At 47.9% G+C, this 20,795-nt stretch overlaps 6 protein-coding genes across 6 annotated transcripts; 3 read left to right on the forward strand and 3 right to left on the reverse strand.

Annotated features, from left to right (window-relative positions):
- Positions 1-185: 185 nt before the first annotated feature.
- ANOM_005052 (GMC family oxidoreductase) lies at positions 186-2,127 on the reverse strand (the record flags this gene model as incomplete). Its single annotated transcript, XM_015550309.1, has 4 exons — positions 186-403; positions 457-1,076; positions 1,132-1,729; positions 1,782-2,127. The coding sequence occupies 4 exons, from the start codon at positions 2,125-2,127 to the stop codon at positions 186-188; spliced, it is 1,782 nt and encodes a 593-aa protein (XP_015407394.1).
- A 3,404-nt stretch (positions 2,128-5,531) lies between these two features.
- ANOM_005053 (uncharacterized protein) lies at positions 5,532-7,813 on the forward strand (the record flags this gene model as incomplete). The annotated part of the gene is made up of 2 exons (XM_015550310.1): positions 5,532-7,243; positions 7,300-7,813. The coding sequence occupies 2 exons, from the start codon at positions 5,532-5,534 to the stop codon at positions 7,811-7,813; spliced, it is 2,226 nt and encodes a 741-aa protein (XP_015407393.1).
- A 372-nt stretch (positions 7,814-8,185) lies between these two features.
- Positions 8,186-9,256, reverse strand: ANOM_005054 (amidohydrolase family protein; the record flags this gene model as incomplete). Its single annotated transcript, XM_015550311.1, has 2 exons — positions 8,186-8,900; positions 8,955-9,256. The coding sequence occupies 2 exons, from the start codon at positions 9,254-9,256 to the stop codon at positions 8,186-8,188; spliced, it is 1,017 nt and encodes a 338-aa protein (XP_015407400.1).
- A 2,375-nt stretch (positions 9,257-11,631) lies between these two features.
- ANOM_005055 (ABC transporter substrate-binding protein) lies at positions 11,632-12,717 on the reverse strand (the record flags this gene model as incomplete). Its single annotated transcript, XM_015550312.1, has 1 exon — positions 11,632-12,717. The coding sequence occupies one exon, from the start codon at positions 12,715-12,717 to the stop codon at positions 11,632-11,634; it is 1,086 nt and encodes a 361-aa protein (XP_015407399.1).
- Positions 12,718-15,267: 2,550 nt separating this feature from the next.
- Positions 15,268-17,374, forward strand: ANOM_005056 (putative MFS sugar transporter; the record flags this gene model as incomplete). Its single annotated transcript, XM_015550313.1, has 3 exons — positions 15,268-15,688; positions 15,766-16,591; positions 16,639-17,374. The coding sequence occupies 3 exons, from the start codon at positions 15,268-15,270 to the stop codon at positions 17,372-17,374; spliced, it is 1,983 nt and encodes a 660-aa protein (XP_015407398.1).
- Positions 17,375-18,564: 1,190 nt separating this feature from the next.
- ANOM_005057 (RNA-binding protein) lies at positions 18,565-19,733 on the forward strand (the record flags this gene model as incomplete). Its single annotated transcript, XM_015550314.1, has 4 exons — positions 18,565-18,604; positions 18,695-18,965; positions 19,018-19,410; positions 19,472-19,733. The coding sequence occupies 4 exons, from the start codon at positions 18,565-18,567 to the stop codon at positions 19,731-19,733; spliced, it is 966 nt and encodes a 321-aa protein (XP_015407397.1).
- Positions 19,734-20,795: the final 1,062 nt, after the last annotated feature.

Here is a 20,795-nt window from a genome sequence, read left to right on the forward strand (position 1 = left end):
TTCAATTATGTAACCAAAGATCATTGCATTCCAGCAGCCACCAAATTGCCGACTAATAATACATACAACAACAACAGAAGAGAAGTCTACCTCAACAAACAAGTCTCGAAACCACTCCCTCTTCATGAGGTGCACGAATCTGGACGGGACACTGTCCCTCCGATAATGTAGCGTTGTCTATTAAGCTAAGCACTCTTCGCATCCTCCTTAATCAAGTCAGAAGCGCGCTCGGCAACAGCATAAAGCGTGCTAACCAAGTGGCCGCAAACCTGGAAGGGCAGGACAGACGCATCCACCACGCGAACATTTCTAGTACCGTAGACACGGAGACGGTTGTCGACGACGCCACCAATGGAACGGGGCATCATGGCAGCAGTTCCGACGGGGTGGAAGTTGGAACGATCTAGAAAATTCACGTCAGACTTATCATTGGAGTCAAGAAAGGATTCAACATACAGTTAGCCTTAATCCAGTCAACCCACTTCTCATCCGCAGCAGTGGCCGGTATTTCAGAGAGACCGGGCTTGGTTTCCTTCGCAATAAGGTTGTTCAATGGTGCACTGCGGAGGATCTTCCGAATGTACTTGGCGATACCGGCCTGGCTCTTGCCATCCCATTCGAACATGAAGTAGTTAGGGTTGAGAATTGAGGGGGCAGTCGGGTCATTGGAGCTAATGTGGATGTTACCACGGGCAAATGGGAGCAAGCCCCAGAATTCGGAGGACACGGCGTTTCCACCACCGGGGTGGAAGAGGATCTCGGCGATAGGGACCTTGTCCTTGACGATGAGGTCGAATTGGACCTGGAAGAGGCGCTCTAGGTCCTCCTGCTTCATGAGGCCGTTGCTGACTTTGACGGCCGCGGCGGCGTAGCCGGAGAGTTGGGACCGGAGAGATGCAACGATGGAATCAGTCTCGTTGCCGAAGACATCTGAGATCGAAGGATACGTCACGGTCGAGGCACCGGCAAGGACGCCGTATCCTTCGCCCGCCATGCCGTTGTTGAACTGGTCCTGAAGGTTCTCGCCGACGGTGGGGAGATTGACGCGGGGGGTGATGTTGTGCTTCTTGAGGATGCTACGAGGGTTAGAGGCAGGGATAGAGAATGATTGACCATCACTGGATCGCTTACCTTGGGTTTCCGATACCTGAAAGCTCGAGGATCAGGGGAGACCGCAGGGCACCGGCAGAGATGATGACCTCTTTCTTTGCATGCACACGAGTGACCTTGCCATCAGCGGAGGTAATCTCGACACCTTCCGCAATGGCTTCCTCAGCAGAGCCGTTCTTCCAGAAGAGACGGTTGGCGGTAGTGTTCTCCAACAGGTGGAGGTTCTTTCTGTCATCGAAGGGGAAGTAGTACGCCCGGGCCGCATCTTCACGGACATTGAGGTCAACGTTGATGGTGGATGGGTAGATGTTGAAACCACGCATCTTGCCTCCATTGACATCCTGAACCCAGGGAACACCAGCGGCTTGGAACGTACGGTTCAGAGCAACTGACAGATTACCGGAGGCTAGGCTTCCCGACCAGCCGACCTTGAGAGGACCTTCTTCTCCATTCACGGCAGGGTTGTAGGCAGCGCCAGCAGAAACCTGGGAGCTGGTGGGGGCAGTTAAGTTTTCGCTCTTCAGGTAGTATGGTAAGAGATCTTTCCACGTCCAACCTTCGTTTCCAATTCTCTGCCAAACATCAATCTGGACATCCTCGGCGCGGGTATAAGCCATTCCTGTGGTTATCAGTGGATCATGTCGACAAAAAGATTCACCATAGAAACATACCATTGATCGTACTGGTTCCTCCAAGGGCCTTACCAGCGCGCAGAACTTGCTGGCTACCTCCTGCATAAGTCTGGTTGGTAGACTGGTACTGCCAGTCGATAGCCGAGCCAAAGGCCAATCCATAACCGTTAACGTTGGTTACGTCCGGGTTATTGAACACAGAAGCACCGGCCTCAATCAGAAGAACGGAGACATCGGGGTTCTCAGAAAGGCGGTTTGCGACCACAAGACCACTCGTGCCGCCTCCCACAACGATATAGTCGTATACCGTAGTGTTCTTGGCCCGTCCAGCCGGCGATGCCGTGGCCAGCGACAGGGCACTAAGGAATGCCAACGAGAAGAGCATGTCTGGATGTCAAGCCGCAAGCGTCAGTCTCTGTTCACCTTGAAAATCTTTCCACAAAAGGGCTGGCATCAACTACTATATATGCAGTCCATAGTGTTTTAAAATTGAGCCTAATTCAAAGGTTCTATCCACCTTAATGCTGGATACCAACGGCTCGGCGAATGAATCGCATCATAGCGAAATCGTCTGCAAATCCTAGCTTCCCTCTAGGAATAAAGCTACTGATCCATAAGCAACTTGTCAGCATGCTAATGTTTCAGCAGACATGGATTTATCAGCTTATGTTAGTGGGTCCTTTCAACGAATCTTGTCAGAATTTTGCCGCAACTAGCGGGCGTTGCTGATCTGATAAGATTGAGCTGGGTCCCTTCGTGGAATTATCCTTGAATGGTATGCTTTGGAGTAGTGAAAAGGCTTAATATTTTATACGATGTCTTGGAAAGCATGTTAATCGTGCCAGTACAGTTTTCCACTCCCAGATGTTCTCTCCTTTCCCTTTACTGAATGAAAGTAAAGCTGGTGCGTTCTCATACTCAGGGTATGATTCTGCAATCGATAGTGAGCACGTTGCAATACACACTACTGTCAGGAACATTCGAGCTAATCCTAAACAATCTCTAGTGTACATCTTTGCGGTAGCGAAGCGTCCAAAGTGGATCAAAATCACATTATTAAGGTATTATTCAGAATCGGCATGCCGAGTAATTCATCCACCGGTGAAGTCCCGACCCGTCAGGAAGAGTCTAGCCAAAGTGGCTCGGCAGAATGTCTAAGATCCGAAGTTTCCCATAGGTTTAAAATTGCCTCATCGGACTGATCGCCGCACCATGAAGCGCAACGGTCATTCTCTCGACCTCCACTCCGAAATTACGCCAGAGTCAAGGTTCCGTTGGCGAAGATGCCGATATTCGAAACTAGAAGCGGTCCGAAAGGAGGGTGTGTTGATCGGTTGATTGGTTCTAATTAGCTTTTAGCGGACCCTGAGTCCCTGACTGTGGCAAACCATAATATAACTTAATATATGACAGCGCGATTACGGAGAAGTTTCCTAGAAGAGCGAGACTGCAGATATCATCAGAACAGAAACTTAGTGACGATTAGATGATACTAGTTCCGTTATTGGCTATGGATAGATGCATGGCGAAGGGGCTGAGCAAGGTCTGGTAGACATGGGTGGCTCTCTTCTCCTGGTGGATCAATTCTGGATCCTCTCAACAGTAGCAGTTCTACCATCAAATGTCTACTCAGTATTAGAGTACCATACTAAGTCCGGGTTATTTGGTCATGAATCGGAACTCAAATCTCTCCGGCCGAGCCGCTTATCGATCCTGCGGAAATGATGCATTGGTCGAGACATTGTGCCTTCTACTACTATGTTTTAAGACTCCAGGAATACCGGGATATGGGTCCGACTCACTGCTAGTGTTTCAAACCCAAATCTATTTGGATCCTGCACGGTTTCAAGGTCCTCTTCACGGGGTATGGAAATATCAATGCCAGCAATCCATACCCTATGCTGATGTTGGTTGGAGAAGTTAGACACCCAGTAAGCTACTACAGTGAAGATAGGAGGGTCTTAGCCAGACGCTTTTACAAGCTCTCCCATTTAACGGCTCCTCCGTCTTGCCACCCCGTCGGTCATCCGCCTTCGCCTAGACTGAGAGGATCCGAAGCCATTCATGAAGCAGAAGCCGTCATCTTGGGCGCAAATAGTTTGTCTAGACTGATACCTGATATTGATTCAAACACAGCAAATCAAATTCATTATGCGTTTGTAAACCATACGGGGAGGTTAATCGCCATATCTGCTCATCTGAATTACTCTCTGGTTCGCAGTTGGCAAACACATTCGATTAACTAGAAACTTGAACTTGATGTTTTGTTGTCGAGGAACTGTCATACGGACAGTGTAAAATATATATATATCCTGATGGCGGGTTAAAAAAGGAAACACAAAAGCATTCCGTGGAATATCAACGCATCCAAATAGATGCCGCATGTTTGATCCTCTTTCTGGCCTTTTCTACCTTTCCTTGGTACGCACAATTCCAGGCAATGTAAAATATAATTATCTTGTCTCGATATCTCGTGGCCATGTGACTTCTCAGCTGAGAGCTGCCAACACTAATGTCCAGGGCCCCGGATTGATGTTTTGTCCTTCTCCAGAACCGCTCTGAGTTTCGTGATTCTGATTAAGAGCTACGTATCTCCACAGAGGGATGTTTAATTTATTGTTGAAAAAATCACCGTTCTTGACTGAGTGCCTCGTTGGCAAGCTGCTTAATGCTACATCTTGAACTAGGAGACAAAGATAATTTGAGTTGTATTGTTTCAAATTGCTTATCTTGTCCTAGAAAATGTCAAGGTTGTTACAGATGTGTCCGGATAAGATGTAGCGCTATGTTCTTTATCTTCTCTCTCTCAAGCAGACTCAATCAAGGACTTGACAATAATGAGAATTATTCATTGTCGCTAAAAGCCTAGTTGACATGGGCTGATTATGTCGAGGATTGTACATTCTAGTTTCAATTATATATCTCTAATATTAGTATTGCTTGTTACTTTCCTTGTTACTTTCTTCATAAGTTGGTTCATTGTTCCATTGTCTGTGGTGGTATTTGCATTCTTAGAATCATATCTATACAAAATTCTAATTGCAGCCCAGGAATAGACAAGGTTGCTTATCTATTGTATTAACAACAAGGGTTGGTACGATACTCCCAATACATGCCATTTCTCTAACTTTCCTGGACTAAAGAGATCTCCGAACTATATTACCGTCTTGAAGAACCAGGTGTTCTGGGTAGCCCTCCTCATTCACACAAGAAAAGATAGCTCCTCCCCTTGGATTCTAAGTGTTATGCAAGCCACAGCGAAGAATGCACCCAATCTTTGAACTTTATCTGGGTTAAATTCTTCGTATAGCTCGATATGCGAGATGTGATGTTTACTTGGAAAGAATATCGAAGGATCCTAACTCATATCCTGTGCCCAGCATGGGAGATGCATCTTATAGAGATCAAGAAACTGCAACGTTGCTACTAGGGAAGTTGCTGAACAAGCTACTTGCCTAACCAGGGACTCAGAAAGATATTCACTGCAGATGGCGGCAACCTCCCAAACACTTGGACATAACCCATCAGAAGTGAATAACACTCTACATGGATCTACTATCTTCTGAGCGAGTGTGCAGTCAGAATGGGGTCTTCAATATCAAAAGCACACTTACTCCCTTTATGCCAGTATCTTATATTATGTATCTCGATGTCTCCCACAACCAACCTCTTCAAGTATTTCATACCAGTTCAGATCTGCTACGCTTTGACCATTTAAATATCAAATTTCTTCCTACTCCTCTCTGAACCTCATCTATCAGATAAAGCCCGCTGTGCTATTCTTCGACGATGTTTGATATCATGAGCCCTCAGATATCTTTCACCAAGAAGCGTCGCTGGTCTCCTCGGATGGAGGACCAATATAAACTGGCGAATGCGAAAAAGAATCTCTCTAGCCTCCATACCTTCACTTTTAATTTCTTGAAGAACAAGACCTCACCGAGAACCAAGTACAGAGATTCTCAGGTTGAGATTCCACATTCCGACGAAGAGAGGATTGCCTGTATGCTTGCAAACGCGACGCATACCGAATTGGATCTCCATAAACAGTCCGACTCTGACGGAGATCAAGGTCGCCCTCTGAGCTCATTGTCTAGCAACACAAGCTCAAGAAGAAGCATTCACGGCAGCCCCCCGGTCACCCCGCTTCTTGTCCATTCTGAACTAAATCTTACAACCACCGAGCCATTTCCAGACTACTACGAGTCATGCGAGCAGAATCCGGCGATCATCGACAAGGACCTCGAGGAGGCATATAATAATGCTATCGCAAAAGTGTTCGAAGAGTCCGTGCGAATGAGAAACCTTGGTGCCGGTAACCCTGCTACAGTCTCCCCTCTTGCAACTCACGTTGGCTGCCCTGTCACAACTGACAGTCACCCCAGACAGGCCAAGCCCAGCATTTTGCTCACATCACACTCCACTCTCCATAGTGACACTACTAGTCGCAGCCAGTCCGATACGGCACCAACCCCTATCTCTCAAATCTCGTCTGCCACATCTGTCCGTGCCGACTCCGACAAGGGCGCATCCATGACTTCTACCTCTCAGGCCTGGATCTCCCTTGACGACACTGGTGCCCACAAAGTTTCTAATGCGACTCCCGCCAATGATGTTTCTGTTCGAGATGTTGCTTCTGGATCAGCCCCCATATCCACCATTGCGCCCCAATTTATGGCGGATAGGAAGGCCAATATCCAAGCCAGACATGTCCCTTCCAGTTCATCGTCTGCTGCCAGTAATGACTCATCGGAAGGGGCTCTGAGCCAACTATCTCCGGTTGTATCTGTGTCGCACCTCGTCTCTGGTACTAGTGATACCAGGACTCGCGATGACCAGAACAACCAATACTATGCACCGAGCTTCCACTCCTCTCAGCATACTCTGTCTGGGGCTATTGGTAGTCATAACGTAGGTCAGGCTTCCTTCTCTTCAATCCAGGGCTCCATGTCACTCTCTGGAAGCACTTGTAGCAGCCAGACGTGCAAGAGGACGCTCTCCATTGATGAAATGGCTATGCCAGATGAGCCTCCCACCCCGAATTTTCAACCTCCCATCGGAACGGGAAGGCCTCTGCCTGGCACTACCCCAATGCCTGCTCGTAACCCACATATGCAGCGTCGCCTTCATGAAGCCGAAGAGCGAAAGCTTAACATCCTCGAAGAGATGAGGATCATACTTCGTGCAGACCATATGAAGGACGACATTCAGAGACGCTTTACTGCCATGACCAACATTATCCTCCGCATGGAGTGGATTCTGTTCCGTCGTGACGTGAAGCCCGACGGTACTCACGCTAAGGAATTTCTCTCTGCTCCCGTCGTCGAAGAGGTCCAAGCACTGGCGATTCCAATGGTCCAATACCTTGCCTGGCTCGACAAAAAGCTTGAGAGTGAGCTCAGCATCTCACAACAGGTCCTCCATTGGATCATACAGATCGCGAAGAATCAGGATCTCGACGTATATCAGCGTTTTCGACAGACGGCTCGGGTTATCATTGGGTAAAAGCCCTTCTTCTAGCTATTACTTAGCCTTATTGAGCTAACGACGATTACAGAAACCTCCGAAAGCCGCGCCTGCTCGAAAAACACCTCTTGACTGTCTTCCAAGATCTGTATGACACGTACGTGTACAGTGATTTCCTCAATATCCGCAATCGACAGATTCTCCGCGAAGAAGGGCTTCACATCGAGCGTGATAATCTCGCCCGCCTCTTAATTGCAGGCTGGGATGTTCTGAGCCGCGCCATCGAGAACTACAACGAGATCATTACTATCAACCTCGATCTTAAAAGCCGCTTCGTTGATCCGATCATGGATCGACTACCTCGTTCGTATGAGATCTGGGAGGAAGAGTGGAAGGAGCACCAGCGGCAGTGCGAAATACTGCGGAATATGGAGTTGGAAAAACTCTGGACGGAGGTGGAGGAGAGGGCTTGTGCTGAGGCGGAGGAGCAGGAGTTTGCCCGGGCCCAGGCTCGTGCGATGGCTGAGTTCAGGGCTCAGATGCAGTTTCCTGGGCAGGGACAGAGCTCTGGACAGTGGCATGTTGACTCCCGTATTCAAGTTTAGTACGGTTGATGAGATGGATTTGCTGGTGAAAACTTACAATTAGGCTTTGTTCTTTTCTTTGCTCTCCTCTTTCCATTGCGCCTTTCAATGATTTCCTTTCAACGTGTGGAAGTCAGAAAAGATAAAGGAAAACGAAGAAAGAACAGAAAGAAAGACAAAGGGAGAATTAAAAAAAGAAACAAAAAGGCCGACGTATCTACGAATTTACGAACGTGAGAGAATAATGATCGATAGATCGGAGGGATGAATAGGAACAGCATGGCGCACGGGATAATCCATGGAATTTCGTCATATCTAAGCGAATACCATTTGCAATGAGACATAAGTTTCTAATAAATGAAATGGAATAAATTCATAACATCATTCAACAATTTAAGCGGAACTATCCTTGTAAGAACCAAGCTTAAACAACTTCTTCGCATTTTCCCGTCCAATCTTCAACCGATCCGTCTTATTGAGCTCCGCGTTGTCAAACCACTCACAAGCATCAGAAAAAGTCTCAAACGGATAATCAATCGAGAACAGAATCCGGTCAGACCCAACCTCCGCCATACAGAAGTTCAAGGTAGTCGTCGAAAAGTGCCCCGAGGTAGTGATCCAGATATTCTCAGCGAAGTAGTCCCGAATAGTCTTCTTGCACGTCTCAGCAAGACCCAACAACTTCTTCCGGTCCTCGAACCAGTGGTTAATGCGCCACATATCGAAGGGAACATGTTCACCCAAGTGACCCATGATAATCTGCAGCTTGGGATGACGGTCGAACACACCATTCGTGACCATGCCGAGAACGTGTAGACTAACGCCATGCGCGAAGCTGAGAGGAGGACCCACGAGCCATTTGCGATCAGCCCAGAGCTTCTCGTAGATTGTGCCTGTCGGGTTCCGGGGGTGCATGTAGAATGGTACGTCGAGCTCTGTGCAGGTTTGCCAGAAGATATCCCATTCTGCGTTGTCGTAGAAGATCATGTCGTCTCCGTCGGGGCCGGCGCGTTGGGTATCGTTTACCAGGGCGCCCTTGAAGCCGTGCTTCTCGACGCAGCGGCGGAGCTCATCGGCGGCTTCTTTGGGGTTGTGCATTGATAGTGTGCTATGGGTTTGTTTAGTATGGTTTGCATGATGGTTGGGGTGAGAGGGGGCTTACGCGAAAGCACCGAATCGGTCGGGGTTCACGCGCACTTGCTCGGCGACGTAGTCGTTGATCTCGACGGCGAGCGCTTGGGCTTCTACGGGGTCCCAGATGTCCTGCACACCGGGCGCTGTGTATGAGAGGATTTGGTAGCCGACGCCATGCTTGTCTGCGTGCTCGATGCGGATCTTGTTGATGTCGGTGATTTCTTTGACGTGGGTTTCGGGGTCCGTGGAGAAGAGGCTTGCCCACCAGCGAGTCTTTTCTTCGAAGCGGGGAAGCGCGAAGGCTTCCTCAAGGGCGATCTTACCAAGCATTGTTGGTTGTGTTGTTGTTGAACTCGGGTTGGGGATGGGGTATTCTGGAGGTGGGAGTATGCTTTGTGAGGGGACGTGGGGTTAGATGTAGGTATTGTACAAGAAGATGAGGGAGTGTAGATTATAAGAGCCAAACTGGTCGAATGCGACAGCTTTATATCATTTGAACGGGCGGGCAATGGCGGATGTGTACCGCACTTCCGATGGGAAAAGCAGGTATAGAATACGTATGGCTGCGTGGAACTAACTGGCTCATCCTTAACCTCACTACCGACGGTTGCTGCAGAGTGTGGGGAAAGTGGGCTCTGGTATGTTTGGGTCCGCCAGGAGCTTGGTAGTATATATGGCTAGAATTATCGGAAGCCAGCTCTGAGTCCTTCCTTTGGTAGTTCTGTTAGCAAGTTGATAAAAACCATTGAAGCTATTTTGTATAGTTGCTGGAAATGGCAAACACAGCAGATCTCCCCTGCTGTATTCTATGATAGCTTCAAAGTTGTTAGCTTGGTTGCCGCTGCTTGTGTAGGTTGCATCCGAACGGAAGCCGTCACTCCGCATATCGGAAGCAGACCTGATTGTTAATCCTGGTTTCTACTAGTACGAGGTGGTTAACAGTGGAAGGGTGTATGAGAGGTGCAGTATCCGACGTGCGCGGGACGCTCGAAGGTGCCGTAGCCGACGGTGTTACCCCGCAAATTATTTGTATGGGTCCGTACAACCGACGGGGGGGTTTGCCGGGTTCCAGAATAGGCGCAGATCATTAGGAAGCGATTCGGGATTAGAGAGCACTCTGTATTTCTGAGTATTTGTTCTTAAGTCAGCTATCTTCGAAATTTAATATATATGTAATTCTTTGAAAAGATGGGCAAAACTGGATACATATGTTAGCTCGTTTACTCTAGAGTAAGTGAGCTTCGGACTGCTTATAGACCCTGAGTATTGAGAAACAAAGAATTCAAAGCTTGCTTTGGAGTTATTCACTGTACTACCACTTGGGTTGTACAGTCATCTACTGGAAGTCATGAGCCGATTTTCTGATTACCTGATAAACCCCACTATATCTAGATTTTTGATCCTATTCTATATTCTATGGAATACACCCCCCTCTAATATGATATCTAGTTCTAGGAAAAGCTCTAGAACTGAGTATTCTAATACTATTTAAAGAATCCCAATCTTCTATTTTCTAGCCAGTTTACTAAATATAATATACCTGGATATTTTATTTAACCTTTCCTTCAGTTTTATATCAACTCCCCTGGCTAGATAAAGGGTGTAGTATTACAAAAAGGAATTATTTTAATATAAATTTAATTTTCTAAACTACGGAGAGAGGTGCTATAAAATAGTGGTAGAAAATAAAACTTAGAGCCAGCTAGTATTAGAATACTAATAGATTTATCAAGAATAGATATCATAACCACAGATATCGACGGTTTCTTCCTTTTCCCTGTTTATTCAGCGTTGATTGATCCCAGTCGCCAACTCTTTTGTTCTCTCTCGTACCCATATATTTTTTGGGGCCAATAAATTAACTTCTACGCAGTTTTAAAACTCCGATATGATGAAACTTGGAGCAGTGCCTGTGTTCTCAAGCCCTAGCTCCAACGAGCTAGAATGTTTACGACCCAGACGGCCAGGATCCGTCCAGCAAAGATGGTTTCCGAACGCATGCTCTAATAACATGGGGAGTAGTTCACCGTGGGTGATAATTCGGCCTGTGGGCTACTCCGGCCTGTATGCCAAGTGGAAACCATGAGTGTCAAGGGTGAGCCACTCAGGATGAAACTGCCAGATCCCCATCCGTGAAGCGCTCCTGATATTATCTGCCCGCGTTGTTTATCCAGATCCGCTGACGATCATAAGCGTGCTTCCCAAAAAATAAAAATATACGCCCCTGCCACGATTGCACCAACTCATTCGTTGCGCACCCTCTAATCTACTGTAGTGGCCGCATGCTTGGCTATAGAAACAGTGCTACGTGACTGGAACTAGAGAAGCAATAGCAGTCGTCCGTCATTCTAGAAACCGTGTCGCCACTTCGCGTGCAGTGTTAGGCCGACAATTAGCGTAAGGAGTACTCTATAAGCTGGATACCTGACACATAGAATTGAATTGGCTATCGCAAATCCTTAACTGAGTTCTGGGGTGCCAATCCAGGGTAAAGGATCACTAGTTAGGAGTAAATGGTTGGATTGCCTGGCGTAGGCAGCATAGCTAGACACAAGATGAACCTGGATTTAGTGATTATACTGTGCCTGGTAGCCAGGATATGAGGACCAGACAGAGACTTGCTCGACCAGAAAAACTCAGGCCTATAGGGTCACTAGTTCTGACTTTCTCAATGCCTATATTGACTCCATCACAGCCAAAGTTGCTCAGATAGTATGAAGGGTCCGGAAGTGTGTGGGGTGTGCAGGGTCCCGGTCGACGACTTGCACTGGCGGCCACGCCCATTGCCACACATTGATGCCTGGGATGCGGGAGAAACTGATCGGACCACGGGTCCCTTCAACGAAGACGCGTTCCCATGATGGGGCAGTGCGCATCCGGTTCGTTCCATGAAAGCGTAAGATGTCAGTGAGGATAGTGATCGTGTCGTAGCCTTCGAAGGCGACGAAGGAGGGCATCTCATCCAACTTCTCGCAGAGTGCGGTCTCAATACGAGCCCCTAGCGGGCTGAGCCGCTCGGGTAGGTAACGGAGGAAAGGTATGGCAGCGCCATCGTTGCCAAGCAACCTTGCCCATTCGGCGAACTCCGGTTGTCCAGCTGGAGCACCCATTATGAGTCCAGCGAGGCGTTGATCATGCCTGACGGCCTTGACGATAGCAGCCGCTGGTTCTGGCAAGCCGACTAGAAGAAGGAGAGCTGTGACACGTCCATCTTGCCGAGCGAGTTCATCGCATATGTCACCAGGCCCGAGTTCGCGTATGTTGAACTCGATGACCGTGCCGCCGCGGGGAGCGAAATGCTCCCGTAGAATGCTAATTCCGGATGCCCAGTAGACACTCGTGGGGTCGGCAACTATGGCGATGTTGGTATGAGACATGGCCAAAAGGAAGTCGGCGTAGGCCTGCCAGCTCTTTGACTGGGCGGGGGCGAGGCGCGCTACCCAGTTTGTTGGCTGCTCAGTGAGATTATCGAGGACGGCAGACGAACAGAGATATGGCAAGCCGATAGCATCAGCCCTCACGGCGGCGGCGCGGGCGACGACGCTGTGGTACTCACCCACCAAGGCGACAACGCCCAGGCTAGCGAGTTCGTCTACAGCGGCTGTGGCCTTTTGGGGGTCAGCCACTGTGTCCCTGACTACCAGCTTAAGTGGCCTTCCGGCGATGCCGCCAGCTCTATTAACCTCTTCGATGGCCAGGTCGAGTCCCGCAAGCAAGTGCCTCCCAGCATCGATCCAGCCCGGTCGGCTGAGGGGGGCGAGGGCACCAATTTGAACGTATGATCGGTCCATTTCTCCTGCTTGTTGCTGCTTGTGTTGAGTATGGTTTATCCAGAGGGTTGCGGTTTGTCGATGAGCAGCTTAGGTGGGAAAGTAGCCGATGAGCCGAGGCAATTATGTCCAATGTAGTGAACAGTAGTCGTCCCAGTTCTTAGAGAACCTAAGATTTTGAAAGGCATGACCCTTTCTGTTGAGGATAAATTGTCGAACTCAGGGGAGATTCTGTCGCTAAGCGTGGGATGACTCACGACCTTTGGTAGATCCTCCTCCTCATCCGAGGGCCAGCTTAGGTTGAGGTCATGGGGCCAGGACGGGAAGCTATACGACACATAGGACATGTAGAAGGCAGTCCGTTACTTCTCCCAGTTGGAATACTACAATTTATACTCCTCGAGAACTAACTAGTCAGCTAAATAGATGCCTATTACGCCTAGTCCCCTTCATATATGGATCCTATTAGGGTGTCGTGAGGTATCAACTGGTAACCGTGATGCCATCCTCTGCAATTATATGCCGTTTTCAATGGCTTGCGGAGTCAATGAGGGATCAACTTAACGGCATGAAGCCTGTTGTCTACTAGCTTTGATCAGGGGTAGGCCTTGAAGCATACAGGCCTTTGTAGCTAACCTTATGAGCATCGTACCTCTTGCATTTTAAAATATGACAGCTAGACTATACGGATGAGGCATGTCTAGCGGGCTAGAATGAGAACAATCGCGGCTGGGTGCTATAATAGGGGCAGAAATTACTTAGATTTATCCTCCCTCTAGAGCTGGACTTCGATGATCAACAAGCTCGGCATTCTGGGTCTCTACAATGATTCCATTTTTGCGCTTGAAAGACGATCATTCTAAGAGGTCACCAGGGGAAGTATACTCATCCATGAGCGTTTCAGTGGGTCCGAGAGTATTGTCAGTCCGATAGTTTCAATCGACAGGAATATGGTATGTCACGAGATAATAGTTCACTGTGTGAAAGAAGGTGAGATGGGGCAACCCATAAGCTGATGTCAGAAAGATATGGTAGATCGACCCTAATACTACAGTTAGTCCTGATAGAAGTCATGATAGTAAATAAATGTTAGAAAAGTGAGCATGTGTCAAATTTCCAATGTCCTCCACAAAGTGAGCCATATCTCAGCCTTCTATTTAATGTCCGGCGACGATCAGTAAGGCTGAGTCCACATGACCTTCACTGATAGGTCAAAACATAAACGGAAGTTATTTGCTGCTGTGCTGGCAATACCACCTTACCGTCTGTTTAGACGCTTTACCGAGCACTCCAGGATAATCTTTCTGAAATAGACGGTGACTGTTTGATCATGAGACATCTTTCCCAATCAGTGATATGCAAACTAGGAGTATCAACATATGAAGAGAAAGAAAGAAAAGGAGACTACCTAGGTAATGGTGCGCAGATTATCCAATCAGCCCCGCGATCTGCCTCAGTCGGTATGTATGTAGTACTACTTATAGTAAGGTAAGGCTAATAGGTCCCAGGACTGTGGCTAACTTACCGACTGTTAAGTTTGCCTCCCTTCCTTAACTTAAGCCACGGAAGTTACTTGTCTTTGTACACTATTCTCCCCCGGTTTCATTATCCATACAATCATTATTGGAAGGGGGTCCGACCTTCAACAATGACCTCTCCTCCGTACTCCATCTTGTACAAGGCGCGGTCTAGTCCGCAGCATGAAGACCCAATGCGAGTAACTTCCCTCAGTCACACAGATCCGATTATGCCAAGCAGCCACTCGTATAGGTCGACCCCAGATTTGCCAGCCTCTTAGAGTTCTCCCTAAATAGCGATTATTGGGCCAAATACAAAGTTCACTGCCTTCTTTGTCTGTTTCTCCCGCCTTTTCAACACCAGCCATTCCAGACAGGCTCCTCCAATCAACAAGGGCTGACATTCGGGCACATAGGCACTCACGCTCCACGCAAACAAAGCAAAATAAGAATCAGCCTCCCATCGCCGTGACAGAGGTCCAACCACCATGACTACTGAATCACTCGGGCCCGGTGAGAGTATTGCCTCATGTCAGCGAAGTGCTCCATACGAACCGGGCACCCTCAAATACCCGCAACCCTGCAGCAAGATCTCTACCAGATTAGTAGCGGCTCTTTTTTACTTATCTGCTCCACTGTGTATCTCTCTCTTCCTCTCCGAAACTGAGAAATTAAACTACGTTCCTCCACGTGGATGACCGGCCTGTGGAGTTTGCTGTATACCAAATAGGACCTCGGTTATGTTTCATGAATGTTCCAATCTCTTAGACTTCATAGTGGCTTCTGGTTCTTTGTTAGCTTGCGGCGCACCTGAGCAACCACTGCCCTACCTACCCACGGTTATTTTTTATCGACTATACCGTTTCCGTTTCCAAAATCGTCCGTCCTTTCTGTTGTTGCCATTCTTATTGCAGTCTCGGTGCCCATCTCCAACGCTGCTTAGGCCTTTCCTTTCAGGTCTCTTCAACTTACAGCAATTCGCCCTTTCGCTTTGTTTGACAACTGTTCCGTTCACAGGATATATACATAGCGGCATCGATCACATGTACTCACGATGTTTGGGAAGGAGGATATAGGGCCCTTTGCGGACCCTCCACAGAAAGACGGTACCGAGCATGTGGAAAGAAATGAGAATGCAATGCCACGGCGCATCTTAGCGACAGCTGCAGAACGTGCAAGGCGCAATATCAACGCGAAACTGGCCAATCCATTGGCTGGGTATTCCTATGAGGAACTGCGCAGACAAGGCATCAACTTCGCTGTCAAACATCATATAGGGGGTCAAGAAGATATCCGAGCTTTTGGAATAGGCGCTATCCTGGCCCAAGTACCGGAGAAATTCACTCATGTTCCCGACCTGAGGCCCGATGAAATAGAGGTTCTACAGAAGGAGTTCTCCAATCGTTGGTCCCAGCCTTGGACAATGTACCTAGTCATCGCCCTCTGCTCCCTGGCTGCAGCAGTACAAGGAATGGGTACGTTATCAACATTCCTACTTCCCATTTATACATGTGTTGAGGTGTGTTGAGCTGACAGTGAATCGGCATTTTAGATGAGACTGTTGTCAATGGAGCCCAAATCTTTTATAAACACCAATTCGGAATTGGGAACGATGATTCTAGGTCTAACTGGCTAGTCGGATTGGTCAATTCTGCTCCTTATTTGTGCTGTGCTGTCATCGGCTGTTGGCTGACAGTGCCATTCAATGCTTGGTTTGGCCGTCGGGGGACTATCTTCATCACTTGCTGTTTCTCCGCGCTTGCCTGCCTTTGGCAAGGGTTTGTGAACACCTGGTGGCATATGTTCATTGCCAGATTTGTGTTGGGCTTTGGCATCGGCCCCAAATCTGCCACAGTCCCAATATATGCCGCTGAAACAGCGCCTCCTGTTATTCGCGGTGCTTTGGTAATGCAGTGGCAGATGTGGACTGCATTCGGCATCATGTTCGGCTACGCCGCGGACCTTGTCTTCTATGAAGTGCGAGACCCAGTAGGGATCACAGGCCTAAACTGGCGTCTCATGGTGGGCTCTGCCATGCTTCCAGCTATCCTGGTTTGTTGTTTTGTTTTTACCTGTCCGGAATCACCTCGTTGGTATATGGCGCGGAAGTGCCACGATAAAGCATATCGATCAATGTGTAGCCTGCGATTTCACAAGATCCAAGCTGCCCGTGACCTCTTCTACATGCACACATTGCTGGAGGCCGAAAATGGGATGAAACTCGGTCAGAATAAAGTACTCGAGATGATCACCGTTCCTCGCAACCGGCGTGCCCTGGTAGCGTCTGAGTTGGTCATGTTTCTGCAGCAGGTGTGTTCCCAATTGCATAGGACCTATGCTTCTGTTGATAAGTACGCTAACCATGATTTAGTTCTGTGGTATGTATCATAAGCATAATGAATCCAACATGGTCGGTCTTGGTCAGGTACTTACTCATTCTCTATCTAGGGGTCAATGTAATTGCCTACTATTCTTCCGAGATCTTCTTAGAAGCAACAAATCAGCGGAACGCCTTGACGGCATCCTTAGGTTGGGGTCTGATTAACTGGCTCTTTGCCATTCCAGCAGTGTACACTATTGATACTTTTGGCCGTCGTAACTTGCTACTTACCACATTCCCTCTGATGGCACTTTCCATGTTCTTCACCGGTTTCAGTTTCTGGATTCCACAAGAAACTCATAGCTCGGCGCGACTAGCATGTATCGCTTTGGGTTTATATTTCTTTGGCATTGTTTATTCCGTCGGAGAGGGCCCTGTGCCATTCACCTATTCAGCCGAAGCCTACCCGCTCTACATACGTTCGTATGGCATGGCCCTCGCCACTGCGACGACCTGGTTGTTCAATTTCACGCTTGCCGTTACATGGCCATCTCTTCGCAGCGCGTTCACTCCGCAAGGTGCATTCAGTTGGTACGCAGGCTGGAATATTGTGGGTTGGTGGCTGATACTCTTGTTGATGCCTGAGACAAAAGGAAAGACTCTGGAAGAGTTAGATCAGGTTTTCTCCGTTTCCACAACTTTTCATGCTGCGTATGGACTTCGGCAAATCCCTTATTTCTTCCAAAGGTATATCTTACGCCAGAACGTGCGGCCGGAGGTCTTGTATGAGCGACAAGATGCATTTAACGTTCCACCAGAAGCTGGTTACAACACTCTATGAGCAGAATGAGGATTAGTGGGTATATAGTGTACGATTTGTTATGTTCACATGCTCGAGATGCGTTATGACATGTATTGTACCTTCTCAATTTCACTGCGAGACGACTACGATACCATCTACATCTGGGTCCTGGATTTGCCAGGTATTTATGAGCTAGGTCGCGTGACAAGACTTGAACACCAGATTAAGTTTCGATCAGATTGCATAGCAAGTATACGGACTGAGTTAAGTTTCCGAATTTCAATAGGAATTAATTTTTTTCATAAAACTCTAACTATGAACAACATGGGGTATAAAGGGGAACTTCGTCAGACAGCAGTTGGTACGATTATTGATCCGCATGGATTATACTCGGAACAGGTCTGTGTGAAATCTTGCTTCATCATCCGAAGTATTGTGACGGCAAAAAAAAGGAAAGAAAAAGAATAAAGAAAAAAGAAAAAAAACAAAAGACGAGGAAACATAGTAAACTATTTCATCACTCGATTCAAGCCTTCGGTCGAGAGAAAAAATATTTTTTCATCCGAGCCCGACGTCAAAAGCGCAATAAGCATGAGTCCGAAAGAACGCATCAGTCCATCATAATTGATCACGCATTATTGATCAAGTAGGACGTCCATAGCGACCAAGTGAAACCTGAACAGTAGCCAGAGTGTCCCCGGTAGCATTTATCGCTAGCAAAAAGCTGCGAGGAAGGTGTGATACAAAGGGAGAAGATGAAAAACAAACCGACGATACCACAAGAATTTATAGGTATGCAGTTTTTAGCGCCCCTTCGCTAATGGACCAACCAGACGGAGGAACTACGATAAGTGGTTTGCATAGTTTGCGCAGTTTGTAATGTAGGCCTTCCGCAGCGCCCAAAAAAAGTAAATCTGCAATTTTTCGAAGTAGGCATCAGCACTTGCTTGTGATTTTTGTTCTATACGGCTTTCGCCTGTGCGAGATACCTTTTGGACTATTGGGCCTACGAGATCTTCTTTTCTTTCTTTTAATTGCATAGCTTTAATTTCGTTTCGCTGTACGTTTCCAACGGTAAGATATCCGTGTTGATTATTGTGCTCATCATTGTCTTTTCCGGAAATATGTAAATTTTATGCCGCATCAATGTGCTAACTTTTTTTTCTGGTGATTCAGGCCGATTTTTACATACCCTGTTCATATTACTATCCAATAATACATATATCAAAATGGTCGACGCTCCTGAGAGTCCTGTTCCGCAGCAACAAAGTGTGTAGGAGAAAGTACCTTGGGGCTGCTCATTTGGGGCTGGATCCAACAATGATGACAATGTTCCATGATTCACTAATGGGTCTTTAGCTCCCGTCAAGTCTTTCCAGAATGGAGTCAGAACGACAGGCCGTGCCTTCCATTCCCCCAACTGGCGTGTGAAGGGTGAGGAGAGCCCCAGTGCGCAGAGCGCGGGGTCTCCTGGTCCGAAGACCAATACCTCGAGAGTTGCATTTAGCAGACCCAGCCCTCATGTTCCTCAGGCTATCTCCGAAGGACGCCGTCTCTATGTGGGCAACATGCCCTACACTGCCAAGTCGGAAGATGTGCAAGCGCTGTTCACCGCGGCCGAGTTTCCAATGTATGAGTGAGAAATACTGTATAAAGATGGGTCCAGACTGAGTGCTTCATAGCGAGCGGATCGACATTGCCATTGACCCATTCACTGGTCGCAACCCTTCATACTGCTTCGTCGACCTTGAATCGAAGGAATTGGCAGAGAAGGCCATGAACGAATTGGATGGTCGCGACATGCTTGGCCGTCCAGTTAAAATTAAGCCGGGCGTGGTCAAGTCTTCTAGCGAGCGCTCCCAGCAACAGCAACAGCAGCGGACAGACGGATCTCCTCGTTCTGATAGTAAGACCTCGCTTTTCACTATGGACCGGTGGCGCCGCAGCGATGCTCCTACCTTTGCCAGGACCAACAGTGATTCCAGCCGCCGGCTCTATGTTGGTGGCCTTCCCCGCTTGACCGATCAAGAAGACATTTCCAGCAATATCACGAATTTCTTCAAGGACTACAAGCTGTATGCTTTTTCTTCCCTGGAAAGCCAATTGCCTGATGATACTGACATAATTGACTGCTAGTGAGAATGTTAGCAAGCTGTTCACTCCCCACCCCGCGAAGCGCTTCGAGCCCGGTGACCACTACTACTTGTTTGTCGACTTCGGCAGTGTTGAAGAGGCACAATCGGCCATGAATGCCTTGAATGGGCAGGAGGGTCCTTGGGGCAACCCTATCCGAGTGCAGAGGGCTCGCGGAGAGACCAACTCTGAAGACCGGAAGAACAAGTGGTCTTCTGCACGAGACGAAACCCCAGCTACCGGCGATGTCTCGGTTGCTGTTTAATCTACCCCCGAATAGTCATTCATGCTTTGTTGGCTAGAATATAATTGCATAAACTTGGCGCTCCGAATCAAAAAACGGCAAAGGCAAAACTGGAGTTTGGCGCTTTATCACTTTGGGCAGGATGGGCTTTTCTAGAATCTTGTCAGAACAGGCCCTCCCGACTTCGTTCTATCTTGACGTCAAACAACTCCTTCCTACAGTGGCATATAGGATCATTGTCTGCCCAATAAGACACGCGCTATCAGCACGCCTCGGCCTTGGATGGAAGGCAAAAAGGACACACTTGACGCCGGTCAACACTTGGCTATAGTTTTTTCAAATCTATCTATCCACATGGATGACCAAGGCAGGAGCGGCTAGGGCACATACAAGGAAAGAAAAAGGAAACACAAGGAAAAGGAAAAACGGGTTTCAATGATGATTGATGACAAAAAGGGGTAAAATGGAATAGATCACGTCAATGAAGTCTCAATGTGACTATGATTTCTCTAGTGTCTAGAGTCTAGACCTGTTCAATTAGTCTCCCACTAGTCAATGTAACCGTCGGGAGCGTCCAGTGAGGATCTGCTTTCCCTGAATAGGCGATTCCACCGATGGGCAGGTGATATGGATGGATCTATTATTGACATCCTGAACCTTAGCCGTATGATGTTCTAGTCCCACAAGGCAACCCATGACCTCTTGGGATCCAATCGGTGCAATTCCAGTTATTGTCAGGATATACTTAGTACACAGTAGCCTTCCCCTGGATTACATGCAGCCAAATCTGGAGGAGGAGGATTCCGATGATGATCTTGACAGTGTGTTCCAAGATTAGATCGGAGGGTACCCAGCGGAAGGCTGGAAGGTCTTTCCGGCTTCCAGAACCGGGGGCAGCGATTTTACCCGACGAAAATCGTACCCGGAGGGTCACGTGGTGCGTCTTTTCGAGGTGCTGGATCTTCGTTTATCCTTCATAAAAAGGCATGGGTAGGTTTGTCTGAAATTTTGTTTCAAATTTCTTCTATTTTTTTTCTTGAAGTATTGCCAACCATTTGGAACCATTTCATCACCGACAAGTCC

This window comes from Aspergillus nomiae, assembly GCF_001204775.2.
Source record: "Aspergillus nomiae NRRL 13137 chromosome Unknown contig00114, whole genome shotgun sequence".
Lineage (NCBI taxonomy): Eukaryota > Fungi > Ascomycota > Eurotiomycetes > Eurotiales > Aspergillaceae > Aspergillus > Aspergillus nomiae.